Source organism: Cygnus atratus, chromosome 5 (assembly GCF_013377495.2).
Source record: "Cygnus atratus isolate AKBS03 ecotype Queensland, Australia chromosome 5, CAtr_DNAZoo_HiC_assembly, whole genome shotgun sequence".
Lineage (NCBI taxonomy): Eukaryota > Metazoa > Chordata > Aves > Anseriformes > Anatidae > Cygnus > Cygnus atratus.
In genome coordinates this window covers 41,107,507-41,129,228 of record NC_066366.1, presented here as the reverse complement: position 1 = coordinate 41,129,228, position 21,722 = coordinate 41,107,507, and the positions used below count along the sequence as shown (strand labels likewise).

The 21,722-nt window shown below is 42.4% G+C and overlaps 1 protein-coding gene across 4 annotated transcripts; it reads right to left on the bottom strand.

Moving 5' to 3' along the window:
* Positions 1-1,569: 1,569 nt before the first annotated feature.
* Positions 1,570-20,334, bottom strand: ZNF410 (zinc finger protein 410). Of its 4 annotated transcripts, none has more exons than XM_035540147.2 (11): positions 20,216-20,258; positions 19,596-19,768; positions 19,149-19,353; positions 9,896-10,031; positions 9,361-9,597; positions 8,864-9,055; positions 7,864-8,023; positions 6,821-7,002; positions 3,999-4,088; positions 2,756-2,881; positions 1,570-2,199 (listed from the first exon to the last, which is right to left on the bottom strand). In XM_035540147.2, the coding sequence occupies exons 3-11, from the start codon at positions 19,179-19,181 to the stop codon at positions 2,015-2,017; spliced, it is 1,341 nt and encodes a 446-aa protein (XP_035396040.1). In that variant the 5' UTR covers positions 19,182-19,353; positions 19,596-19,768; positions 20,216-20,258; the 3' UTR covers positions 1,570-2,014. The 4 variants fall into 4 exon arrangements, with proteins under 4 accessions (XP_035396040.1, XP_035396044.1, XP_035396042.1 ...); XM_035540151.2 differs by having other exon boundaries at positions 9,361-9,594; positions 20,216-20,256; XM_035540149.2 differs by lacking the exon at positions 19,596-19,768 and having other exon boundaries at positions 20,216-20,334.
* Between the last annotated feature and the right edge of the window lie 1,388 nt (positions 20,335-21,722).

Genomic DNA, 21,722 nt, shown 5'->3' with positions numbered 1-21,722 from the left:
ACAATTTTAGTACTAAAAAATCCCAGAAGGAAGACTAAATTGTACTTGGTTGAGTAGTAATTAGTATCTTCCAAGTGCTGGAGTTTAGGAAACACCAGCCTCCCACCACCAGAAACCTTCTAATGACAAACCTAGGAAGCCTCATGTCCTGTTTTCACACCTCCTGAATTTAGCTTCCTGGTGATTGAAACATGGTCATATTCTGCATTTTTTTAGACCATTTTGACACTACAGTTAAATTTTAGTCCAGGACAACATGAAAAGTAATAGGCCTGCTCAGAATGTGCTTTGTGTTCAAGAGTCGCATGTCCTTCCAGAGGTCTTGCACACAGTATTGTTGTTTTTTTTTTTTAACTTTATGACTTCCATATTCAGTTACTGTATCACTGTTGTTTTCTTCCTTTTGAAACCACAAAGTCAACACATCCAAGTGATGCTTAACACTATACATAAAGATTATCCTATCCTCTGTATCCTGCATGAGTATGTACAGTTTTCATCACCAGCAACTGACTTGCTAACCTGCTTTATCAAACTTATTCCAATAAGTCTACAGTTAAAGCATGTTGTACAAGCTCATAACTACTTTAATTATAAACAGCTCAGCCAGCAGTTTCTGGAGTGCTCATCTTTCTGATGAAATCTACTTAGAAACTAGTGCCAACCTTAGTGCCAACCAAATCCACACCTATAAACTGTGAGGTCTTGGCTAAAACTGGTTGCTAGTTTCCATAATAATACTTGATGCTGGAAAAATAGATTTCCGAGCATGTGAGGTGTAAAGGAAAACATTAAGGAAGGTTACAGAGGTTTGAATTCAGTTAATGTATGATATTATGCTATGTGCCTTTAACAAATACTAAGGTGTCATACATGAATACAGTAACAGATAAGCCCAAGTCTTTGTTATTGGTCCTTAGTATTGGTATCGGTCCCTAAACTGAAAATGCTGAAATGCTGATGAAAGTAAAAGCATCAAACCAAGTAACTGAAACTCGCTAGGCACCTTTCTTGGTAAACAAACTGTTCTGAAAGTAGGATTATTACATCTCTGATTGTTAATCTCTTAATACACCTCAAAAATGGTATGGGAATAAAGAATTCCCACTTTTGTTCTGGAATTTTGCATCATATGAAAATGTTATTTTTAGTTAAAAGAATTACAGGCTGTTCAACCGGGCAACTGAAAGAAGACATTTCACTAGAGCATCTCCCTGTTAAGGTGATGATGAACTAATAAGATGGTATCCAAACTACATCAGATCCTGATTCACGGACACGCGGTTCTTCTTCTGCAAGAACCTCCAAATTACAATACCTTTACCAACAGCAGCACTACCTTTACATTCAGGTGGGGAGCAATACAAACTCAAAGCATTACCTTCACACAGGAGCCATAACAGGTGCATAGTATCTTAGCGAATTCCTGCATTCTTTGCAGTGCTAACTCTGAAGAAAGTCTGAAGTTAATGAAAAGTCAAAACATCTACATGGTAGACTCATTTATAGCGCTTCATATTTTCAAATTTTCAAGGAAAAAGCAACTGGAAAAGAACACAGCAAATGTAATTAAATGATATCAAGTAGTACATTTATTTCAGATATTAAGTCAGCTTCTGACAGTGAGATGTATTAGAATATAGTCTCTGAAGGTAAAGGATGGAAGGCCTGTTCCTCAAGATACTGGGTGTTTGCACAGTGCCTAGCACAATGAGGTCCCGGTCCTTAACTGGGCTTCTACGTGCTCCAGCAAAACAAACGCTTTAGGCTTTAGGAGAATGGACTGCATAAGCAGTTTTGAAATGGCGTTCCACAACATGGGCTAAATGACATCTAAGCAGCAGACTTCACCTTTTAAGCTCTGCAAGAGAGAAACTTGGTCCAGCAGGTCTTCTCCAACTCCAGTTTTAGGATTCATTCTCCACCTACCCACCTGCTCCGTGCACACTTAAAGCAATGCTCACTTGTCCCACTGCAATATGATGAGTCTCTGGGAGGAACGATCAATCCCACTTCAGTCACCACATATAAGAGGGCGGAAGAAAGAGCAGCTGGTCTCACCCTCCTCTACTCCAATAATAGACTCCGTGTCTGGCAGATGCAGGGACTCAACACCAAGGCTGGGCTGAGAGTTCATGGAGATGAGATTCTTACTATGCACTGTAGATTCTTCCAGCAAACTGCTGCCCATCAGTGACTCTGTTGTGAAAAAAAAGGGTAAACCAAAATGATGTAAGGATACTACAACACATGGTGCAATTCCTGTCCCCCCTCCAAGTCACACAGACTTCTTTATTAGGCATCTACTTTATCCGTTCCTACTCTACGGGCATCTGGAGCTCCAATGGATGGTAACTCCTACATGTATTGTTTTGAATGTTAGTATGACAGGATCTCATGCAGGCTTGGCTTTCTCTTTAAATAATTCACACAGCATTAAAAAACAGGCTTCTTACAACAAGAATATATAACAAAGGGCAAAAAGATCAATGTAAAAGCAAAGATATCAGATTCATGTTAATTTTGAAAATAATAAACCTATCTGCCCCTTGACCACAGTACAGAAATAGACCTTCTATCTATCTATCCCGTCTCCTATCCTAGAAAGGGGAGAGTGAGCCATCCATCCCCGTCTCCAAGAGGAACTGTCTTTTATTCTTTACTGTTTTGTGGTCTCTCTTCCCTTCTCTTTGACCATCCATCCACTACCTCCTTCCTGCACTTCTCTCCTACAGTAAACGAATGCCCTCCTTACCTGGCTGTTCTCGCTCCCTGCTGCCAGCTGTTCCAATTCTGGAGTGGTGTTTCCTCATATGCACATTTCTGCTGCCACTCTGGGAAAATGTCTTCCCACAAATTTGGCACTGATGAGGCTTCACTCCTTGGAGAAGAAGGGGGGAAAATATCCCAGGAATTACCAAATTGGGAATAAAAATCTCATCAACCAAGGAATCATGAGCATGTTTTGACATGGCTGTTGACACCCTTCCTGCTAATTATCCATGGGGAAAAAAAAGTGAAAAACACTCCTGTTTCCTAGAGAGCAGTAAGGCTCCAGAACAGAAGAGTTTTAGATACCAGCATTGCCAGATGTTGGAAAGTTCAAGTCTGAAGAGTAACATAACATTTCAGATCTGATTTACAGAAAGGTACAAGTTATTCGGAATCTCTTACTTGGTGACAGGGAAATATCTGACGCCTCATACCTAGAATACAAACTGACAAAAAGCAAGGAAACAGAGATGAACCACAGATTGCAATGTCTGGTTTATATTATTGAGTAGACACTGGATGATAACTTGTCACTGTGGAAGGATTCCCATAGAGGATAGGCAGAGGAGTCTATCATTTCCCCCGTCTACAACCAAGTATGAAATCCCGAAGTGTGAGCTTAGCAGCATGGAAGCCAAGTAGATGGGGTGAAAAAAAGCATGGAGAACTCATGCAGTCCCAAAAAGTTACTCGCCTTCCTCAAAAAAGCCGTATTTATCACATGCTGAAGATACTTAAGACAGATCAATCAAAACAGAAGCTAGAAGCTTTGAAACACTTGTGAAATGCCCATCTAATGCTCTTTGGCATTAGGGTACAATTAAGTAGTACTAAACAAAAAGGAAAACCCTACCCACGGCAGAAATCTACTCATGAGAGACTGAATGGTTTTGATGATTGTAAAGAGCTGCTAGGTTCTCTCTTTTAAATAAGAAAATGGCAGCTATGAAACAGATATCCAACTTTATGATATCTTAGAAACACTCTTAATTTTAAAAAATAAATTTAAAAATTGTAATCTGAAGTCAGAAACATAACATTTAGAACCAGAAACAACAGAAAAATTAAAGCGTGCAGGCCACAGGCACCACAAAGGAAGCAATCAAACCATATAGCCAGAAATTCTGTAGAAAACAGGGATTTTTTTCTTAAGAAAATCAAATCTAAGTCCTACAGTAAAGATCTTTTCTCAGATAGGTCACAGAACGTCAGATGAAAACTCTTACCTGAGTGGACAACCAAATGTTTCCGAAGGCTGGAGTACTCAGCAAAGGAGCGACCACATCCTTGTGCCTCACACAGAAAGGGTTTTTCGCCTACAAAGGAAAAGTAAGTTCTTATATTTTGGGATCACATTTTGATCTGATTGCCCAAGCCCCTGAGAACAGCCTGAAGAACTCTACTCCATTCTCCCTTTTGGCCTTACATGCAACAAAGTTCAACAGAAACGATATATATGCTTCCTGAGTCTTTTAAAGCATTCGCTTCATCAGCTTTCAAGAGGAAACACTTAAATTCTTTGATTGTTAGATCATCATTACCTGAAAGGCAAGAAAAGATCCTCTGTTTCTACATAGATTTTCCAAGTGCATAAATACCAAAAGAGTAATACAAAAGTGCCTGGAATATGATATATCATCTATATGCAGTTCTTAACAGCCATCTTTCTGCTTCAATAACTCCTAGGATCCTGTTCCCATTCTGCCTCTCAGTGCCAAAAATCCCATTAACTGTATGTATTATTAACTGAATCTTCGTATCAAATTCTATACTTTATTTCAGATCAGGCTGACCTTGGCAAAAATCTGTGAGAGATGTGTCAGTCATTTATATTTACCTGTGAAGAAACAGCAATTCAAGGCACAATTTGTTCTCATAGGCTGAAATTTGTTACTTGTTTATATCTCCAGAGCTATTTTTGCATTTTTCTGCATGATGATAAATCGGAATATGACTACACTAATGCAATGTAATATACTTAATATGTCCTAAACTCCTTTTTAATAAAGCCTTAAATGAAACTAGAGCTAACTGTTGCTTGCAACATCCCACTAAAGAATTCAATATACCATGTTTAACAGTATGATTTCAAGCCTTTTTCTACACTGCTGTATCAGAGTAAGAAGTCCATAGCAGATTAAGCAAGCTACTTGAGCTATTTCTATTGTCTAACATATACATAGCTCTGATTTCAGAGCAAGCTTGTTTTTAAAGGTGTTTCCACTCTGATTTTGTCTTTAAAAGTCCTCTTCCCTATAGTTCATTCTCAGCTTTAAATCTGCGGTAGCATTCAACAGATCGATTGGTGTTACAGAACTGAAACACACGGCAGATTTCCAAACACTACTTGTACATTCTGGCTTGTTAGAAGTACTTAAAACTTTGAAAGAAGGAAGGAAAGCTACCACTGACAAAAATAACAGCACACAGTTCCACCTATAAGAAACCCTAGATCTATTTACATCTGCATTTTTTAACAACTTTGGTCTGACATAACTCTTAATTGCACATGAACAAATTGCAGGTTAGAAAGTTATTATTTATTATTCCAGAAGCTATTGCTCTGTTGGTTGCAGAACACTCTATCATGGATGATTGTGCCTATGTCAGCCGGGCCTATTTACTTCATCTGTGCTTTGGCTGGGAGCTTTAAGTGCAAAAGAAAGCTGTACAAACTATGGTTACTGTTACTACACATTCAAAATTTTATTATTGGCATATATCACTTTTTACTACATCCCAACATCTGCCCCCAAACCATGTGTTCTAGTTAGACTGTGAATGCTTTAAAATAGCAACTTTTTTCCATGTGTATCTACAAAGTACCTAGCATACGGTAGTGTTTAAAGCAGAAAGCATACACAGCTGTTGGCAGCCCACATAATTTTTCATTTTACTAGAGATGCCTTGCGCTCTCACAGTTGTCAAGGTTATTTTGAAATGTTAACCAGCTCTAATGCAACCTGCATAGGCCATCAGGGAATCTCTAACAATGTCCTGAGAGGCTTGAACTGAGCCATTTATTTCAGTGGTGTGTTAACCCCAAGGCTTAAAAAACAAACAAGCAAAACCCCCAGGATATTCACTATCAGCTTTGCTAACTTAGACTAAAATTTCCAATCATTTAAGCTGGAACTTTTGCAGCTCTCTCAAACACCTTCCTGGGATAAAAGCACCTAACGCACTCTATGCAGCTGTCAAGACTTCGGCTGGTACACCAACCTCTAAAAATACTGACATGGCAGAATCAAATTTTGCACAGGAGACAGCATAAACAAACCATATATAAAATACAGCACTATGAAATTAAGGTTCTTGTTTTATTTAACATAAAAAGCTGAGTATGAGTTAAGAGTACACAGGCTCCAATATATGGTAACATCCCGGATTAGCATTAGCACAAACACAACAGTTTGCATGCCAAAATGCTATCTTCTAACTATTGCCTTTTTCTATTAGACTTTGCTGCCACGTTTTTAATACTGATTCCACTGTACTCCTTACTCCCTAAATTTCCCAAACGTTGCCATTCTACAAGCAGCATAGATAAGATAAGGTAGTCAGATTCAGCCAGATGTCAGTACAGCTACAACTGCCTACCAGGACTTCACATTGAAGAAACATCTAAGTTATTGTGCTTCTCAGGAAATTAAAACAGCTTCTTTATAAAAACAATTACAGCAGTGGTGTTCACTGGCTATTCCATTAGGAATGGTCTACTCTCTCCCAAAACAGAGAGAGGTTTCCCCCACCCACAATCAAACAACTCAAAGGGGGAAGAGAGATCTTCAGAGCGTGGGTCTGAGAGGAGCACAACACCATCATACAGTAGTTCCTGTATGAAATTATACAGGGTAGTAAAAGGGGTAAGCTGTTGATTAATCTGTCCCACAGATCAATGTGAATTAATAAAAAAGGAACATTAATGAAGGCCAGAGATATACAAGTATATGATTCTCAAGAGCTTGAGGACGGAGAAGGGAGTGGTTTAATCCTCAGTAAAGACCCCACCACTGCAGACCACAAATAGGTGAAGTCTAAAACACACCAGTGTGAATTCGCAGGTGGTTCTTCAGATTTCCAGCTGTTGTGAATTGTTTCCCACAGCCCAGCTCCGTGCACACAAAGGGTTTTTCACCATTGTGAGTTCTCATGTGCACCTTCAGCCTCTGCAAGACATAAAAACTTTTTCCACAGCCTTCTGCTGGGCAGGTGAAGGAGCGATCATTCCTGCAAAGCAACAAAATAGCTGTTTCATAACCACCTACTTCAGTATATTTTTCACAAACACTCAACTTCTTTTATCTTTGATGAAATAACAAGCAGAAACGTTTAATCCAAAATGAATTATTTCTGAAAATGAAGGAACTCAACCAAAGTGAGTGACATATATTAGTCCTAAGGAACTACCACATAGCCAGAGTTTGGGTTGTCCACCCGAAGAAGTAATTCAGGTAATAACTTTGCATCATATTACCTTGCCTAGAAAAGATGTACATTGACCTGGGAAGATGTAGGAAAGCAGTGCAACAGATTATACACAAAGGTCATAGATTTTCAGTCACTAGAGGTTCAAAAATAATTGTATGCGTACATATAACACATGCAATTACTGCTGGCCCTGCCTCAGGACAAGATGATAGACACATATCTGTTGGAGTCCTTCCCAGTTTTCAAGCTTCTCATCTACCTTACTGACAGATCATTTCTCAGCCAGAAAAGATGATGGTCAGTTTTTTTTTTAGAACAAGCAGCTCTGTTCGTGGATATATAAAATATGATGGCATCCCACATGTTCTAATGTTCACTGTACCATAAAAGTAATGTACGCACATAGTGACTGTTAATTGTCTTTACTGAGCACCTGTTAAAATACAAATATTCTAAATCCAACACTAACAAGAGCCTGAGAAAATAATCTAAATCTGGCCAAAATGTTTCAACATAACCAACCTAAGGCAAGCAAAGGGCCTAGTATTTCTAAGAGTAATACCAGGTTTTCACAGCGTGCTGATGTCAAAAAATAATGCTATCCCAAATAGAGCATGTTTTTATCAAAGTCAGAACAACATATATCTTTATTCTGCTCACCGGTGTGTTTTCAGATGATATTTGAAGTGAGCTGGCCACACAAACGTCCGATCGCAGCCTTCAACTGTGCACTTCAGCTTCCTTTCCACACGAGATAAATGAGGAATGGGGCTAGAGTCTTTCGGTTGCCCATCTCCTGAGCAAAGATGAACATTTTCACCTGGAAGAAAAAGCCCACCGAAATCTGAAAAAGTTCCATATTACCAAGATGTGTCAAATTTAATAGATAAAAGCAGCATCATACGTGATACAGGACTATAAAGTAGATATGTGCCTGGTTACTGATTGTTTACTATGTCCTACACACAGCTATCCAGCCCACAACAGGAATCAGAGATTTGCAAACCTTACCAGGCCCATAAACTATTGCCAGCAAGCTATCCATACAAGACCAGCCACTACCAGACGAGGCTTATCACAAGAAGAATAGAAAGCCAAAGCTTCAGAAACTGTAAAAATAATCTCTATGTCAATAGCAACCATCCAAGTAGCAACCAGGATAACTGCTTTTAAGAACACGTTAGGTAAAAGAGATACTGTATTTGTTCGCAATTCTTTATTGAAATAATTGTCACAAAGTATGTGACTAAGTCCAATTACATATTCTTCAGAAAGCTGATCTTGAAACCAAGTGGAGCTAAGAAGAAACCTTGAGTTACAGTACGCATTAAAAATACACTTGAAAGTGAAAATGAAAGTTGAAATACAAACAACTGCAGTCAGAAAGAAGATACTCTTTATATGTACCAGAGAACAAGGGGACTGCAGTGGAACTCTGCTGGCTCCACTGAAGCTCGTTCCCTGAGAAAAACTGAGGAGCCTATGTATGTTACAGAAAAATTACATGATTGTTCTGTATAACTCTGTCACTGACAGTTTCAGGACACATCAGAATAGCTTAAGAGCAAGAGAGAGTGAAAGAGACAGGAAGAAACAAGATGAAACTAGAGGTCTCGTATGGAACATTCATCTTTTGAGACAGAATCAGGAGATATCCTACCACTATTGCTTGCTTTGGCATTCTTAGCGAGCTGTGCCCGAGTGGCAGCAATTAAACTGTCATGGGCCAATTCTTGCACTCGTAGGAACCACGGTGTACTGCTGTCTGTGCTATCATGAGAGAGAAAGTCATTCCCAGAATCTTCTGCTTCATCTTGAACAAACACCAAGTGCTCTGCTGGAGAGCCCAGCCCTAGAAAAAAAGACAAGCTCATGAAACAGAATTATAACGTAATAGTGGGAAGTGGGAAAGTTCTTTTGCTTCCCAAAGGCTAGCATTCATGGCACAGATGTAATAGCTCCACTGAAAAAGTCTTCACTGACCTCTGCATTGGAGGAAGCTGTTGATGATTAAATGCTGCTGAAATATCCAATAATGCCCAGCAAATTTCGTGATCTTTCCCCTTCATAAGCAGCAGGGACAGAGATGTACTTGTATCTCCTGCATTCTGTTGTCTGAGACATATCCAGCCAGGTGACAAACAGAAGGAGAATTACCTGCTCTTGTTAGGTTGAGAAGAATAAATGAAGTGCTGTCACTGGGCTGGAGGTCTTGCAATAAACTGGAAGTCTCTGATGATGACAGAAGTTCAGATGGTTTCTGTACATTCTGTGCCCTTGTTTCCTCTCCATCAGGACCCACATTTACCTGCAGGCTCCTCAAGACAGCAGATGAAGAAACATCTTTGGAAGAATTAGTGTGACTTGGAGAAGTGAGATCTCTTTCATCATCTACTGAAGAAAGTTAAACCAAAGAAAATAAAAAGTATAAAAATACTATGATGAAAAGATACCTATGAATTATTTTACTAGAAAAAAAAAACAAAACACTTTAGATTTTGTGTGAAGAAGGAAATTTCTAACTAATCAGACTTCACTGTTCAATTAGAAAAATTTCAGTCATCCTTCTGAATTTGGTGCTCCATCGCTGGAATGCGTTATCAGCGAGAGGCAGGGATGACATACCACAGTGCAGCAATAAAACCACCTTTATAAACAGCATCTTCACAAAGATCTCCTGCACAGACTTTACCTGGCAACATGAGTCTGTTGCATTCTGAGGTCTCAGTAACAGGAAGGAGAGACAGGCAGGTGATGTCTTTTGGCTCTGATTCCACCAGCCCTTGCCCCAGTGGAATAGAAGTATTCTGAACAAACTGAACCAGCAGCTGGAAAGAGAGATAGAAGATTAGGTGAACAGTAGCATACATCATTAAGAAGGTACTAAACCTACTTCATTATTCCCTCCTTGTAGGAGTAGCCTCTACTCCTCTCTTGTAGGAGATGCAAAAGACAACTATTACCATCAAAGTAAACGGAAGCTTTTCAGCTTACATTAATGACAAAGAATGTATCACTTGTATTTGTCATTTGTGAAATATAGATTAAAGTCTCATTTCTTTAACAACAATTTCTAGATCATTGCAGACTATACGGAAGGCTATTTAGGCTATCTCATATGTTCCTTTTTAATTCATCTTTTATCACTCGATACTTGACTGCACTCTCACCTTCCAAGCAAATATTTTCCATGCTCAGCCTTTGATATAGGTATTTTTTAAAAAGTACTGGCTTTAAACACTTAGCAAAGAAAGTTGGCCTTTTAAATAAAAAGCAAGCAAGAGAAAAGTCACAAAGATATCTAGCTAATGACTATTCAAAACTGGCAGATAATCATCAGAGGAACAAGTCTGGGATGACAAGAGGAGGGTGGGGGCAGACAGCATCATCTGTTCAAATCAGTTACAGCTAAAACCGTCAAAGGTGAACAATTAAAGCCATTGTCCTTAGTGTGAAACCCAACCACTAAGGGGATTCACCAGAAGAAACTCCAGAATACTATACAAAGTAAAGGGGGCTGTTACATAAAGGGTATAGGACTTACTCTGGGTTGCACTTCCTGACAAGAAATTTGGGGACTTCTTATGCATTGTTTAAGCAAAAGGCCAAAGGCAGGAAAAGGAGGGGATCAAGGTGGATCAGGGCAGAACATACACAGGAATATGGAGAAAGGGGGATAAAAGAAGGCCATTATATGTAAGCAGGAAGCCAGGCAATTCACTGGTCTGGCCAAGCCCTGTGCCTAACCATCACGGTCTCTCCTGTCTTCTCATGAAACTGTTCACAACCGTCTCCTATGGGATCACACTCTCCAGTGCGTACGTGTGTGATATAATAGCGAATGCCAAGCCAGGCTAATTGGCAAGTAGGATGAGAGGTGTGGGGCCAGATAGTGGAGCAACCCATGAAAGGTTTTCCCTGAGCAGCAATCCTTAGAAACAGGATCAGGCTACTTCTGCCGTCTGTGTTTATGTGGGAAGGTGCCAGCATCCTATCTGTGGTAATCTGGTTGTCGCCAGTCACTGCTGTACAGCACGCACACGTGTGTGTGTACCTATTGAAAACTGCTAAAGCTCATTACTGGCTGGATCTAAGACCAGAAATAGGGAGCAGCTCTCATCCTAATGGGCCCCGCAGGTCATTCAGTCCAGCAGATTCTGCTATTCTTAACATCACCGGCTCTGCCAAAGCGAAAATTAATTCCGGGTAACTTACGAAAATCTGGAGTTATAAAAAATGAACCTGAAATTCAAAATGGAGCTAGAAGTCAGAGAAATGCCCTTCCTCACTCCTGAAAGTATTCCCATATTTAACCAAGTTCAGAGCAGCAAAGCATGCGCCTTGTTTAATCATTCTCTCCCCTTGACAACGTCTCAAAGCTGAAGCTTTTGTCACGCTCCTGGATATAATGCTGGACTCCTCTTCCCCTCCACAGCTCAGACACAGGATGAGACTCTCTTTTCCACTAGCAGTGCCACAGCAGTCCATAGGAAAACAGTCTGATTTAACACCGGATGTACTGCTGAGTTTTAGGAGGTAGCACATCCCAACTTCTTCAATGGACCAAACTAATTTTTTTCTGTGAGTCCACAACCTTTTCTGACAAATGTTATCTCAAATCCCTCCCCTGTATGGAACTAAACTTCTGGGGACCAGAAAGACTGAAATGAGTTAGCTGTAACAGACTAGACATATACCCTACATTTCAGAGAAAGTGCCCCTAAAAACATATATAGAATCTATCTGGCTGTAGGTTCTGGCAAACGGATTTAGTCCTATACTCACATTCTCAAATATTTAGAAAAACATGGATTAAAATAAATACATAAATAAATAAATAAACCAAAAACATAACCCTGAAGTCACTATTCCTTATCTCTAGGAAACTCCTCAGCGCAAAGATCCTGCGCTATGCAGCCACATGCACTGGGCTTCCTTCACCTTTGGCATTTAGAAGGAAACTGTACAAAATTAAGTATTCAAAAGCTACTACCCTCATCGTTGCACATCTTAGCAGGTATTCATGCAGAGCACAGATGGAATTGTCTGTGCAGTGAGATGGTTCATCAGTGTCAAAAGAAAGCAAATTTAAAAAAAACATGCTCTGTTCACTTAATCACAATGCCACTTGCTTACAAAAAAAAAAAAGAGTTGCCAGTCATTTGATCGTTATTTTGTACAAGTATGTTGTGATTGTCTTAGCATTTAACTTTCAGAAAAACTGGCACCCAATTCCAAATTATTTCTACGCTAAATACCAGCTTTCTGAGCCTTTCCTACACCAGGATCAAGTGCATTCTATCAAAGAAACTACAAAGAAAACAAGGTCCTTTAGGCTCTGATTTCTTTATGTTTATTTCCTCACATAAAAACACTGGAAATACTGAGGCTTCCTCAGTTTTACCTCTAAGAAATACTGCTGCCAGGGCCTTAATTGCCCTGAGTGGTCTCACCTGGAGCACCCCCCCACCCTCTGCCCATGGGCCCATTTAAGCCCAGCCTAGGGTGCTATAGTTGTTTCCTGCTGTAGGTTTACATGTCTTCAACTGTGTCTCTGGCTTCTTCTCCTGGATGGACCCCACACCGATACTGCAGCAGTCACTTCAGCCCCATCTTCAGCTGCTCCTGAGCAGGCTCCCTGGATGGCTGCTGGGCCAGGTTCACCACTTTGCCATACCTGGGCCTATCGATGGGCCCTGCTACCGGCACCCACCTCTGCCTGTTGTGTTCAGGCGCTCAGGAGCATGCCCTGGTCAGTAAGGGGCTCAGCCAGCCCCTGCTCCCGGCTCACCTCCCTTAGCAGCAGCCTGTCTTCAGTGTCAACTGCAAAGGTAAATATTAAACCTGGAGGTCATCCAGATGGCGGTAAGCCACATGGAACTAGGTCATGAGCCAGACTGCACTTTGAAAGATTGTTTTTTTTTTTTTTTCCGTTAGATATACTGTAAAATTATCCACAAGCCCCAGTCAGAAGAGGGAGCTACTCTTGTGTTGTCAAAAAATATGTAAGTGGTGAGAATCTACCCCTGAAAAGCCTGCATTCCAGTTTAAGACAAAATGCATTGCGGAGGGAAAAAGAAAGAGAAGGGAGATAAGAGTAGCAAAGTAAGGCAACAAGAAGAAGCTAGACTAAAACCTATGAGCAGCAAAATGGCTCTAAATTATGGGGCTGTCTTTAATTTAAAAGCTATCCTTGATCCCAACAGCTATGTACTCTACCATGAAATACACATTTTATGGACTTTTCTATTTTTATACAGATGGTCTTCGATAAAACTCTTCCTCCTACACTAGAAAAGCTTTGCTTTAAAGCCTCTGCTCCAACACATCAACACTAAGCCACTAAGGAAAAGCAAAAGGCAGCAGCCACAAAACAGATGCCCAAAAGAAAAGGGATCCTTTTAATTTCATCCTAAAGTAATAACAAGCTAGTATGGAGAATTACAGGGGGCAAAAGAAGCAGAAGAAAATAAAAGCACATGAACCAGCCTCGTTATTAAAATACCCAATTTAAAAAAAAAAAAAGCTCACAAACTAAAACAAACCAATCATTAAGTATACCCTTCCCAATTCGACATCAAATAATTTAGGGACAATAAAAAAGTGACATTTGCATTTAAACAGCTAGCTACTTTCAGAAACCTTCCTCCCCAAAATCACTAAAAACTTTTGTGATAATTACAACAATTGAAATATGGGGGGGGGGGGGGAAGATCATTGCAAACATTATGTGCAGCTTTCTTAACTGTCTTTTAATTTGTGTTTACAGATGAAAGTAAACAGGAAACTGTAAGGATATTTGGTAATTGGCTATTCAGCAAAAAGGACAAATAAGGAACAGGAAGGTAATTAAATATGCCGATGCACATCCTTTAACACTCTGCAGATAAGAGAGTAACAAAGAAAGAACACATGGGACGCTGATGGATGGGCTTGAGTGTGAACGACTTGTGTGACCTTGAAGAAACTCAACCAGAAACTTTGTAACAGGTAGGAAAACAACATTACTAAGGGTACCAGCACAGGTCTTACAGCAAACAGCAAGCTGCTTATGGGATAGGAGAGGAATTGTGAGACTGGGTAAAAGTTATTATTACGATGCCTTAAGCAGGGGATGTGGGAATGTGGAAAAACTGAGATATTTAGGGGAAGGTTCAAAGGCGGGGCAAGGGAGGGATGAAGGTGGATAGGGGAGGAACAACCATGGGGAACAGGAAGGGATGGGGATAAAAGGGGCTGACCTCATGTTAACAGGCTACATACAGGTCAGGACGCTGCTGTGCCTCATGACTGTAGCCCATCCCATCTTCTCAAACGCTGCTTGCTCCTAAATAGTTTCCAAGTGAGTTTGTCCAATAAACTTCAAGTCAGACTAGCCTGTGAACTGGAGGAAATCATAATCTGGAAACTCAACATCCTGACCAGAGGCTGGATTAAAAAATAAAATAAAATGTCTGGATATGGATACTGAAAGGACTCAAGGTCTGACAGACTGGACAGATCCATGAATGTGAGTATGAATGTCAGCTGAAGGAGGACATGATATGCTTGCAGATTTCAAGCCTGGTTACCTGATGAACAGGAAGAGGATTAGGCCGTTTGTGATCTTCCTGTTCCACGTGAACGCTGTTCATGTTTGTGGATGTCTGTAAAGGTACTGTCCTTCCGCCTATATTAGTGTTTATAGCTGTACCTGTCTGTGTGCATGCATGGGAGCAGGTTCAGCCTTGCTTCTAACCGGACCTTGGAACAGTCTAGGGGTCTCTAATTTAAAGGGACCAACAGGGGAGGAATCTGGATGCAACAAGTTCAGCAGACTTTCTATCCGTATAGTATCTGGCATCACTGACAGGATCCAGATGGGCTTTAGGCATTCCTGAGATGGTGGATATCGAATACCTATGAAAGGAGGGGACTGATTCTTCTGCAAATATGCCCAAAGCATTAGTTTGTAACCAAACCCACAGAAAGTCTTGGGGTACCTGAACTGGGATAGTAAGGGAAACTGAATGTAAAGAATATTACCGAACCACAAAAGAAATAGTGGGAGGTGTAAAGTGGCTTTACTCTATGGCTGAGATCTGCACAAAAAAAAAGTCCCGTAGAATTCAATGAGAATTTTGATATTAATTGCAAAAGGACACCCCCAGTGCAGAGATTCAAACTTATGGGCCAGATGTGAGTTGTCCCTCCAAGGCTCATAGATTCTCTCAGTACAGGATGAACAAAGTTCAGCTACATCTTCCTAGGAAGAATTTTTGTCTCTGCCATAACACTTTCTTGAATATATTCTCCTTTCCTTCTGCTGAAACACCACTTAACCCTGAAATACCTTTAACGCAGACAGTGTATGTACTAAATGTAAAATATTTATTGGCTCTTGTCACTTAATTGTCATCCTGTTCACCAAAAAGAATGATCTCAAGGTCTATCACCACAAGTATTGCAGAATGCTTATGTTACCAGGAAGGCTTGGATAATGTCCCTGACCTGAGAGAGGGGAAAAAAAATCTGTTTAAAGAACTGGGAATCCCTCTTAGGGAGCCCTTTTAAAAAAAAAAAAAAGCATTAGAGAAACAAAAATATAGTCGTCTGGGACAGATGTTCTGTAACAGACTCCCTTCATCAGATGATTCATATGCTAAGAAGTGGCAGACAGCTGCTTTGTTTGTGGTGGGGGTGGCTGGAAGGGAAAGGGAAGGAAGGCTGGCCTAATGCTAAGGTCCAGATCTGTCCTCCCACACAGGGCCAGGCTACACTCCCAGAACAGCAGGGACCATGTTTTTAATTGAAACTGCTTCTGCTCTAAATTTAGCCAGTGAACCACTACAAAATAAAAAAGGTCAAAATAACATTTACGGGGGGGGGGGGGGGGGGGGAGGGAAAAAGGGGCGGTAGCAGAAAAGGGGGTGGATGGCAGGAAGCTAATGGCTAGAAACAAGGATACCTTGCTCCCATATAACATCTGGGGAATTGCTTCACAAAAATCTCTCCTTGTGAGGTGCTGAGGGGGACAGAAGATGCTAAAATACCTCCCTCCCCCCCCCCTTTCAATAGCCATTTCAGTTTATAGTCCAGATTTCAGTTTATAGACCAGAGCTGTAGTTCACTTGATTAACTATGCTAATGCTACCCAGGCAGCAGAAAGCACCCTGCAGTTCCGCAGTTGACCAGTGCGGTGGAGGTGCCTGGAAATATTTGCAATTGTAATGAATCGCCCTGAAGGCTTAAAACATGCAAAATGCAGATCTTATCAGTTCTCTGAGGAATGCAGGAAACGCAGCTTTGGGGGCAGGGAATCCAGAAGAAAAGGCAGATACATTTGCCCATATAAACTCTCTTCAAGCAGCTCTGTGATTGCTCATCAAAGGAAGATCCACCTCTATGCAAGCATTAAACATTTGCTCGTATGTTAGTGACTTCTTTAGGGATAAAAAGAGTACCAAAGAAGCTTATGAAATCCATTTGTAGTGCCTTGGTTAATATTCATCTAGATCCTACCTGTGTGTAAATACAATTGAATCTTAGTGAATACCTTTTTCACATAGTAGACTATGTGAAAGATGTATCTGTGGCTGTGAGAATTATGGTGCCATGGTTCACCAGATGATATAAAATCATGACAGACTTTCAGAGATGCTGGAACTGCTATTTGGGAAAGATATAGATGGGGTATCATTTCATTTCACCAGTTTCACCTCAAATGAATGGAAAATGGCATTAAGTTAGTAATCAACTTTCACGATCAGAACAAGGAAGAGGGTGTGTACAGCACTTGGTAATCCACAATAAAAATGAATCTCAGTTTATAGTATTGATCAAGCCTTGATGAAGATTGAGGACCACAGATCAGAAGACAACATCTATAGAAAGAACAGCCTCTGTAACCACTGTAGTCTTCATGCATCCTGTCAGTTCCTACTGGGAAATGACTTATTTGCGTTTGCTGGGAAGAAAAATGCAACTCTGCTATGGGAAAATAGGGCTATTATGTAAACACACCTAATAAACAAATACCTTAAGCTGGGGGAAGACAGGCCTGCTCATATTTGAGGAACAGGGGAACAAGCATTCCAACTGTCCTGTCCCCTGTTTGTCAGAAATAATCTAAGGGAATCCACCCCCTCATAGACTGAGGTCATAAAGTTCCCCCACCTTATCATGTAGAAAATTCGACAACAGTTTCCGTGAATTCAACCCCAAGGCAAGGGAAAAAACCTCCTTGTGGCCCACCAAGCTGAGACTATGCAGTGCTACTGTGAACTTGCAGCTACGCTTTCTGAATGGTGTGATTGGAAGGACTTTAAGGAAATGCCTTACTACATTACTTAGGCTGTGATGAGTTACCAGCATATATAATATAATGATATAATCATCGTTTCCTTTAAAATACCAGTTTAAGATACAAGCTACTTTGCATGTGGACTGAAGAATGAAAGAAGACTTGACAAAACCAATTCTATTTCCACCTGCGAACTTCCCCCAAAGCTTATTTCAAAGCAGTACTAAGGCATCTGCTCCAGGACCATAGCCTTCTGAACAGGCAAAGCTGAGAAGTATAAAAGCAAGGAGAGAGAGTGATACAGTCCTCTGCACTTTTAAATGGGGGAGTATAAAGATAGCTGGTTAATGGCTATTCAGCCTAAAAGACAAAGGAAAGGAATGGGAGAAGCAATGAATTTAAGACACCTTTGTGTTGAATGTAACAAACTGCAGACTTGTATCTAGCAAATTACAGGTAAGAGTAACAAAGACTAGAAGTCAGATACTGATCAATGGGCCACTCACTGCTCAAGTGAAATGTAACTTGTAAGAAAACACCCTACTAGGTTATCTGAACAGGTCTCATGGGAGAGACCAAATGGATAGGATACAACAGGGCCAGCAAGATGTGTAAAACAAGTTATTACGCAATGTTCAGAGGGAGGATCAAAGGAGGAATCAAGGTAGGTGCGTGGAGGAAGAACTGTGGGCAAGGGGAAGGTAAGAGAATCCAATTCTACGTTAGCCTGCTGAATTTCCTCCTATCTACTTACTAAACACTCTTCCTGATATTTTCCCTGCAAGTGAGTGTTCTGCTAGTGAACTTTCAGTCAACTAACATGTGAATAGGAGGAAACCACAGTCTGGAAAGACACAAGATCCCAGCCAGAAACTGGCTAAAAAGCTGCGGGTCTGGCACAGTTACCAGAAGAACTTCAGGCCTGGCAGAGGCTGAAGACATCTGTGACTGTGAGTGTGTGTACAAGTTGACTGAGGGTACAGACATGTTCTGCTAACAAACTTTAAGCCTGATTAACCTACAAGAAAGACCATGGCCACCTGTGTTGTTTATGCTGTTAGTATTTACCTATTAAAGGTACCTTAGTTGTGTGTGTATTTCTTTGTGGCCAGCTGTGCGTGCACTGTGCGCATTCATGTACACATACATCTGTTATTGCCATTCCTGCTCAGGCATGGTGCTGGCTGAACCTGGGGGACAGCAGCCTCACACTGAGCAACCAGGATCCCCTGGGTGCAACCCTCTACTGCTTCTTGCCAACTCCTTAGTGGAAACGTGAGGACTTCAAAAAACAGAACTGGCTGACGTAAACAGAATAATCCAGACTCCCCAAAACTGAGTAAAGTCAATTTGGTTTGAGGGAAAGAAATAGTCAGTACAGTAATTTACTTTATTCTTGTAACAGAAATATAATACTGAAAAAAAAATGTAACCTGAGAACAGGCAACAGTTTGGGCTGAAATTGAGAGGAAGGAGGAAAGCCTGCAATAATCTTTAATCTTTTACCATTCAAATAAAAACGTAAGAGTTAGAAAATGTCACTGAATAAAAACAACACTGAGAATTACTATCTAAGCAGCAAACTGAGTAGTCTCACTAAACTTTTTCTTAACTGTTGCCCATAAACTTCTCTGGGAACCAAACCCACTTGATAATTGCTCACCTCTGGTTTGGATTCTAACTCATCCGATAACATTGATTCAAGTGTCCGATTCCTGCAGCTGTCCTCAGCAAGGCACAGATAGTTTGTTGTTTTTTTTTTTTAATTCAGAGATAATGCTCCCTGCTTATTCTCATATTTTCCTAAGCGTACAACTGTATGGTGGTCTTCCTGCATGAAGCTGTGTTCTGCAAATATTCAATTTAACCTAAAACAACAAAAGAAGAGGGAATGTAGAGGTAAGAACCAAAAGAAAAAGAAAGTCAGTAGGTGTTGCACATAACTGCAGAATGTACCTTGAAGTATTGGGAAACTCATTCGAGTTCCTGCATTTCTGTTGTTACTGAATCAGCAAAATAACATTCTAATGCTGCAAAGCTCATTTTCGGAGGCTATTTTCCACGTTTTCTTTGCAATATGTACTTTTCATTAAAAAAACGAAATGTTTACCTGGAAACTAATGGAATCGACTGAAAATCATAGAGCACAGAAGAGGGAGGGAGGCTGCGTCCCCAGTGGGATTATCCAAATGGCTGCTGAAAGGTAACCGTATACACTGAACCTGCCGGGGGGAACCTCTGCTTTCCCTGCCAAGACGCCCAGCTTCTGACGGTGAGAAGTTCCTTGGCGGACACAGAGAGGCAGATAACTTTTGGGGTGACTTCCCTTTGGAGTTATTTCACCAACAGCCGGCTGTTTGTTATTTGGGTTGGGAGGTAAAGTGTACCTAGCCTCACCTACCAGCACCGGGAGGCTGGCGGCGGGAGGAGACCCGGCTACGCCGCCCCACCCCTTATCACAAACGTACCGAACACGTTCCCAAGATAACGGCGGGACGGGGCCCTGGAGCCCCCCTGCGGGCCGTGCCGGCAGCCTGGCCCCGGGCCGGGCCGGAGCAGGCAGCGGGCGGCTCCCGGCATGGCGGCGCCGAGCCCCGGGGCCGGCCCTGCGGGGGGCAGCCGGGGCCTACGGGAAGGAGCGGGGCCGCCCCCCCCTCCCCCGCCCGGCCGCCCCGTCCCGCGTCTCCCCCCCGGTCCCGGCGGAGCCCCCGGCCCCCCCCGCGGCCTTACCGGCATCTCCGCCGCGCGGATGTGACGCGGCCGCCGCCCGGAAGCGGCCGAGGAGCGGGGAGAAGGGGGCGGCCCCGGCCCGGCCCGGCCCCGGCCCCGGGGCGGTGCTGGAGCGGGCACGGCTCTGCTCGGGGTGGCGTGGGCCTGGTGGAGCCGAGCGGCGGCCGCCCGCAGCCTGCGAGCGAGTTGCAGGCGTCTTTTGCTAGGGCTCGTCCATCCGTTTGCAGGCAGTGCGTTAGTACTGTGACACCGGCTCCCAGCCAAGCCGAAGCACGCTTCCGAAGACTGAGGCACGGGGAACTGATGTAACGCCCAGAACCAGCATACACACAGAGCTGGTGCCTTATGGCCATGCAGAAGGATCGAATCAGGGGCCTCGCACAGCCATTTATGAGGCATTTATCACACCCAACCTTCTGTGGTGACAACCTGAAGCTTTAGCCCAAGCCATTTATTCACATAAGCCTACAAAACTGAATCAACAGCTATGAGTCTTTAACGTAACCCCAATAAGCCGGAGCTGAGTAAACGACCGAGGAAGCCGCCTGCATTGTGCCAGTCATCATCCCGGCATGCTGCGTTTGCTGATCCCATACAGCCCGACCAGAGACGCAGAACCAGTAGCTTCACGGATCGTTTTCTCGTCGTGTCACTTCAGCAAGCCCAGGGCGCTGAACCGTAAAGTCTGATTCTGTTACATTAAGACACTCGGTAGTCTCAAAAGTCCTCTGACTCGTCACGAGCTCAGCGATGTGGAATTGTTGAGTAGGTATTAAAATAAGGAGACGTGTAGGAGCACAGGTTCCTTTCATTTGCATCCTTCTAGGCCAGCTGAGTTCAGCTGCTTCAGAGGTTTCCATCTCCAGCATCTTGACTGCCTGGGGAAATGTGGCCTAATCTGAGCAGGGAATCTGCACAGCGCTTACCGAGGAGCTTGCGCAGGTCCAGATCATGCACGCAGGTGCGTGGAGCAGCCCTGGTCCCTGCTGGGAGTTGTCCAGCGGGGAATTTCCTCGTCTCACTTTCACAATAACACCTGCCCCTCTGGGATCCTTCCCTCTAGTCAAGGAGAAACAAGACTCGGTGACGTTTCCCCGTGACCAGACGCGAGGAAATAGAAACGATGCTGTTTCTTTTCACTTCTGCTGTGAGGCGGGGGAAAGGGCCAGTGACGGAGGAACGAGACGGGGCTATTTTAGGGTCGGTTGGGTTAAACCTATTTAGAGTGGGGCCCTGCTTGGAACACAAATGGGAGCCCAGGCTTTGTGTGTGTCGGTGCATCTGTATTTTTCCTTCACGCCTGCATTTCCCTACGACCCCGTACACGCTGCTCTGCAAACCTCCGTGCGTTACTCCAACCCCCTGCCAGTACAGCGTTTAAAACCGTACAATTTAGGCGTTGTAATTGCAATTAACTTCCGCCTCGACGCATTTAAAGCCTGCGCGCCCAGCGGCGCCCCCGGCCGCTTCCAGGGCCCTGAGGGACGCGAGGCGCTGCCGGTGCCCG

Coding starts and splice junctions, on each gene's coding strand:
- ZNF410 (XM_035540149.2), bottom strand. CDS start 19,181: ATGTTATCGGATGAGTTAGAATCCAAACCAGAG. Junction 8,024..8,863: donor TGCCAAAGCAAGCAATAGTG/GTAGGATATCTC, acceptor TTTTTCTTCCAG/GTGAAAATGTTCATCTTTGC. Junction 7,003..7,863: donor TATCATCTGAAAACACACCG/GTGAGCAGAATA, acceptor GTTGCTTTGCAG/GAATGATCGCTCCTTCACCT.